Source organism: Bison bison, unplaced genomic scaffold (genome assembly GCF_000754665.1).
Source record: "Bison bison bison isolate TAMUID 2011002044 unplaced genomic scaffold, Bison_UMD1.0 scf7180017859068, whole genome shotgun sequence".
Taxonomy (NCBI): Eukaryota; Metazoa; Chordata; class Mammalia; order Artiodactyla; family Bovidae; genus Bison; species Bison bison.
The window spans coordinates 7,032-12,712 of NW_011489640.1; the positions used below are offsets into that span (position 1 = coordinate 7,032).

The following is a 5,681-nucleotide window of genomic DNA, read 5'->3' on the forward strand; positions in this document are numbered from 1 at the left end:
TACATGTTCTCTCGATGCCATAAACTTGATTGAAGGAGGGGAATGTGCCAAGTATGCCTTTCCATTTGCTTCTTCCCGAACCAGCAGTCCTGATATGTTATAAGAACAGTATTACCATTACTAAATGGGGTATAGTTTTCAGAGAACTGAGTCTTTCTAAAGCTATATTTTAGGCCAGGAGTCTTCGCAATTTGATACTGTCCCACCTGGAAATCAATTTAAGTGTTCAGTCAAGGATTAGGGAGTTGTTGGGATATGGTGTCTGCTCTACTGGAAAGTTTCATAACTTGCTGTAGGGCCTCGTGTATGCCATTTTCTTTCTTAGAACCTTCAGGGTTTCTTTCTGTAAATAATAGGGATGGGATAAATTGCCAAAATTCCTTCCTGTTACAGCATTTTGCCATTGAGTCCCAATTCCCCCATTTCCCCTTAAAATTCTTTTTTCTATAGAGATATTTTTGTCTGTTTGAATTCCTAGGTTAATGAGGAAACAGGGAACCGGCGTCCTGTGATGCTGACACTCCTGAGGGTACCCCGATTGAATAAAAATTCTAAAAACAGCAATGGACAGGAACTAGAGAAGACACTGGAAGAAAGCAAAGAAATGGATATCAAACGTAAAGAAAATAAAACCAGTGGTATGGACTTTCAGTTTTGAATCTTTCAAGGAGGGTCTTACAATAAAGCTAACGTGCCTTTATGGCTTAAATTCTGACCAGTTTCATCATGAGTGATTTCTTACCCTTCAGATTGCTTGGTGACTTAAAGATACATAGTTTTCGTTTTTATATCCTTTTTCATCTGGTCTTTGAATTGGTGTTTGGTATGTTTGTCTTAATAGCACCCAAGTGTTTGGTTACTTCAGAGGGAGAAGATGGAAGGAAATGTCAAGTTAACTGTCTGAACACTTACTTTTCCCATTTGTAGATACCCCCTTGGCCCTAGACAGTACAAATACTGAAAAGGAGACAAGCCTGGAAGAAACAAAAATTGGGGAGATCTTGATCCAGGGCCTGACAGAGGATATGGTGACTGTTTTAATCCGGGCCTGTGTGAGCATGCTAGGCGTCCCTGTGGATCCAGACACTTTGCATGCCACCCTTCGCCTATGCCTGAGGCTCACCCGAGACCACAAATATGCCATGATGTTTGCAGAGCTGAAGAGTACTCGCATGATCTTAAATTTGACCCAGAGTTCAGGCTTCAATGGGTTTACTCCCCTGGTTACCCTTCTCTTAAGACACATCATTGAGGACCCCTGCACCCTGCGCCATACCATGGAAAAGGTGAGTCATTGGTGTCCAGTGGGGTTTAGCTTTATATCATACTTTGTTCTCCTTGGTCTCAGAACAGATCGACTTCTGGTTCTTCTTTGGGTATATAGCTATGTGTTATATATATGCTCTGCCCAGCAAAATTTCCCAGCTGTGTCCTCAGGTGCTTGCTTAGATATGATAGATAATCCCATTGAGTAACATTTAAAAAGTACTAGAAAATAGGATTTTTTTTACCCCTAAACTAGTGATAGCTCTTATCCAGAAAATCCTCTTCACCTAAGAGCCTATTTTCCAACCATTGTGTTTTGGGGTTTGTAAAAATGAAGTTTATCCTTGAATAATAAATTTGAACTGCACAGGTCCACTTATATAAAGATTTTTTTCTAATAGTAAACACTAAAGTACTACCACAATCAGTTGGTTGAATTTGCAGATACAGAACCTCAGATATGGAGAGCCAACTATAAGTTATACATGGATTTTCAACAGCATGGAGGGCTGGTGCCCCTAACCCCCACAATATTCAAGCGTTGATTATAGTAAAGTTTTTGGAATGTTTATGACTAGGAAAAGCTCTTTACAAATACACATTGTGCACATGAAAACTGAGGTTTATATGTTAATTTTAGGAAACACATAAAGCAATAGAAGAAAGTAATTACAAAAATAAAAATTTTTATGACATCATCTTAAGACTTCAACAGAAGGGTTAGGGGCTAACATCTTACTAGTAAGGCTTTTTTTCCACCATACTTTACAGACTCTTCTTTCCTCTGCTAATTCTTTGTCAGCAGTCACCAGGTGAATGTTACTGAACTTCACTACCAATTTCCTCTCTTGGAACATTGTTTCCCACATTTATATGTAGTGTTGCTATTCACATTTTTGTGCATAGCCTTGTCACATTTATGATTGTTTTTCTTATAAATGCTTAGAAATTGGATCAAAAGGTGTAAATTATTTTGATGCCACTTCATACTTCTTTGTGTATATGAGTATATATCTCACATTCTTCAGGTAATTCTTCCTCAGCCAGCTTATTTGATTTCACCTGATAGGAGCAAAGCCAAAAGAAGGAGGGCTGTTAAAGACAGCGTGTACATTGATCCAATGTTAGGAGACAGCCCAACAGAGAAGAAACAACTATATACACAGACAGTATTCTGACTTAAAAACACTTTTAAAATGTTTAAAGCTTAAACAACTTTTTAAATGCTAGGAAAAAATATATAGGTTCTTGTTGGATGACAGAAAAGTTTCTAAACTTAAAGGAAATTTTATTTGAGGGTATAGGGAACGAAGGGATATCAGTGGCAGTTTTAAAGTATCAAGTGACAAAATGTAAATGCTTGATAATATCCACTGCAGGTACAGGAGTGGAGAACTAGGCATACACCTACTTTTTGTAGGAGTGGAAATTGATAGAACCACATTGGAGGGTAATTTGGTATTGTCAGTTTAAGATACTCTTTGACCTAGAAATTCTGTGGCCAAGAATTTATCTGAAAACTAAAGTCAAGTATGCCAAGGTACATATATAAGAATGTTCACTGTAGAACTGCTTGTAATATCAAGACTAGACATCCAGTGTCCTACAAAGGACAGAATAAATAAACAATGGCACATAGTGGAATTGCATTTTTCTGTATTTAAAGAATGAGAGTTATTTTACGATTTGGAGCCTGACAGGCAAGATAATGGAGGTTATTATGCTAAACTGAAGGGTATGGCTATAGTGTTTACTATTGGGAAAAAAATCTGCATATAAGTGGACCTATCCAGTTCAGACCTGTTACTCAAGGGTCAACTGTACTTTTACAACCTGAAAAAACAGTGTTTGGAAAATAGGCTCTTGGGTGAAGTAATCCTACAGGGAATGATCTTTAAAACATGAACTTGGTGAAAGGTATCCTAGTCCCTTACTAACAAGTTTTAGTTGAAGAAACCTATACTCCTGGCTGTCATTATCCAAGACTGATGATTGACTTTGAAACTTTAGTTTTGTTCTTATACAAAGTGGGTGTCAGTATTACCTATTTTTAGAGTTTGAACTATTCTGATTTAAAATTGGGACGGCATGTGGGAAGGCTCAGAACTGGCACGTAAATTTGGGAGCTTTAATTTGGAGGAATGATCAGTGATCTAGGTATGTTTCCCAGTTTCTATAAGGATTGCATATCGTCTAGTCTAATAGTTGATAGTTTTGGGGGTATGCTGAATGTTGTAACTTTTTTATAAGCCACATTTTTTTGAATTGTGAAGGACTAAAATTCAAAAGACCCAAGTGTGTCTTCCTCCCAAAGATCAAAAGGCTTTCATCCACTGTCTTGAGGGAGAGCTTGGTTGGTATTTTAATCCTTGGTAACTCTTCTGGAATGCAGTTTTGTTTTAGAAAGTGGTCTTTAATCAGGAATGTCCTCCTCTTTACTAGGTTGTTCGCTCAGCAGCTACAAGTGGAGCTGGTAGCACTACTTCTGGTGTTGTATCTGGCAGCCTTGGCTCTCGGGAGATCAACTACATCCTTCGTGTCCTTGGACCAGCCGCATGCCGCAACCCAGACATTTTCACAGAAGTGGCCAACTGCTGTATCCGCATTGCCCTTCCAGCCCCTCGCGGCTCAGGAACTGGTAAGTTTACTATTCTCCTGGCCTTTGAGACATTGAGATCTGTGGCTTAGTATAACTCAAAAATTTTTCTGTGAGGAAGCCTGTAGCTTGGAAAACTTCCTTAGGCAGGCAGTGGGATGTTTGGCTTGTTGATCAAATGGGTCAATTCAGAGGTAGTTCAGTAGCTTCTCTGGTCTTCGCCCTGTAGTAATTCCTGCCAGAGATGCCAAGAACTCATTCAGTCTAGTCCTTGCCTTCCAAGAATTTAGCTTGATATGACAACAGGGATTACAAATGGAGTGATTGATTTATAGGTAGAGTGATAATTGAGGGATAAGTGGACATGTGACTTATGCAGTAGAAAGTATGCTGTATCGTTAGTATATTCTTGCCAAAAATATTTGAACTATAATTATGAGGAAAAAATTAGATGGGTACAAACTTGAGACATTCCATAAAACAACTGGCCTAGACTCTTTTCCAAAATATTAATGTCATGAAAGGGGGAAAAAATGGAAGGATCTTGTAGATAAAAGGAGATGAGAGAAACCAGCAATCTTAATGGGATGCTGACTCTAGATAAAGGAGATTTGGAGAAATTAGAGTATTTACTGTGTAAAAGATAATATAATTGTATCTGTGTTAAATGTCTTGAGTATTATTGTATTCTGGCTGTATAGGAAAATATCCTTGATCCTTAGATTTGGGTAGACATATTTAGGAGTGGAAAATGATTCTAGATGAAAAGTATATGGATGTTTTTGTACTAACCTTTCAGCTTTTCTGTGGGGTTTGGGGATTTTTGGTTTCTTTTTTAAATTAAAAGTTGGGAAAGGGACTAATTATTTTGGGAGCCCCAGCCTGGCTCTGCCTGTGCTTGGCATTTCTCATGCGTGGTCTCTTTTAATCCCCAAATTTTCAAGAACGAGAAAATTGAAGTTTATTGAAATAATTTGGCCAAGATCCTGTCACAGAACTTGATTTTAAAACCAAATGTCCCCAAATCAAAATCCTGTGTTCTTTTTTTACTATTTGATACTGCTGTATTAAATCCTAAGGGATTTAGGGAAGGTAAAAGCCAGCTTTTCTAAGTAGACTCCTTGAACATTGTTTGGAAGTGGCCCTCCACTTCTTAGTCTTTATCAGTTACCAGATGTAGGTATCTGTTTATTATTGACTGATTTTTCTCTGTCTCACTCTGACTTAGCTTCAGATGATGAGTTTGAGAATCTCAGAATTAAAGGCCCGAATGCTGTACAGCTGGTGAAAACAACCCCTTTGAAGCCCTCACCTCTGCCTGTCATTCCTGATACTATCAAGGAAGTGATCTATGACATGCTAAATGCCCTGGCTGCATACCATGCTCCAGAGGAAGGTATGTAACTAGCCCATCTGAGGAGGCTGGCACTTTGGTTAGGTCACTTTAACCAACCCATGGCTTAGTGAGCACTCAACTATTTCCCCATGCTCTAGGAATCAAGATGAATAAGACACATAGCCCCCTTCTCTAAAGAACTTAATAGTTACACAGTATGAATGATAATAGTCTGACAAAAGGATATGACCAAGGAATGATAAAATGCCGACAAAGGTCCATATAGTCAAAACTATGGCATTTCCAGTAGTCATATGTGGATGTGAGAGTTGGACCATAAAGAAGGCTGAGCACCGAAGAATTGATGCTTTTGAACTGGGTGTTGTAGAAGACTCTTAAAAGCCACTTGGACAGCAAGAAGATAAAATCAGTCAATCCTAAAGGAAATCAACCCTGAATATTCATTGGCAGGACTGATGCTGA

General features: G+C 38.5%; 1 protein-coding gene across 1 annotated transcript in view; it reads left to right on the forward strand.

Moving 5' to 3' along the window:
• Positions 1-436: 436 nt before the first annotated feature.
• Positions 437-5,681, forward strand: part of LOC104981461 (E3 ubiquitin-protein ligase HUWE1-like) — a 7,544-nt gene continuing 2,299 nt past the window's right edge. Inside the window, exons 1-4 of the mRNA XM_010830594.1 lie at positions 437-638; positions 928-1,286; positions 3,709-3,904; positions 5,091-5,258. Coding sequence (XP_010828896.1) covers positions 512-638; positions 928-1,286; positions 3,709-3,904; positions 5,091-5,258 — 850 coding nt within the window. The 5' untranslated portion in view covers positions 437-511. The remainder of the gene's footprint in view (positions 639-927; positions 1,287-3,708; positions 3,905-5,090; positions 5,259-5,681) is intronic.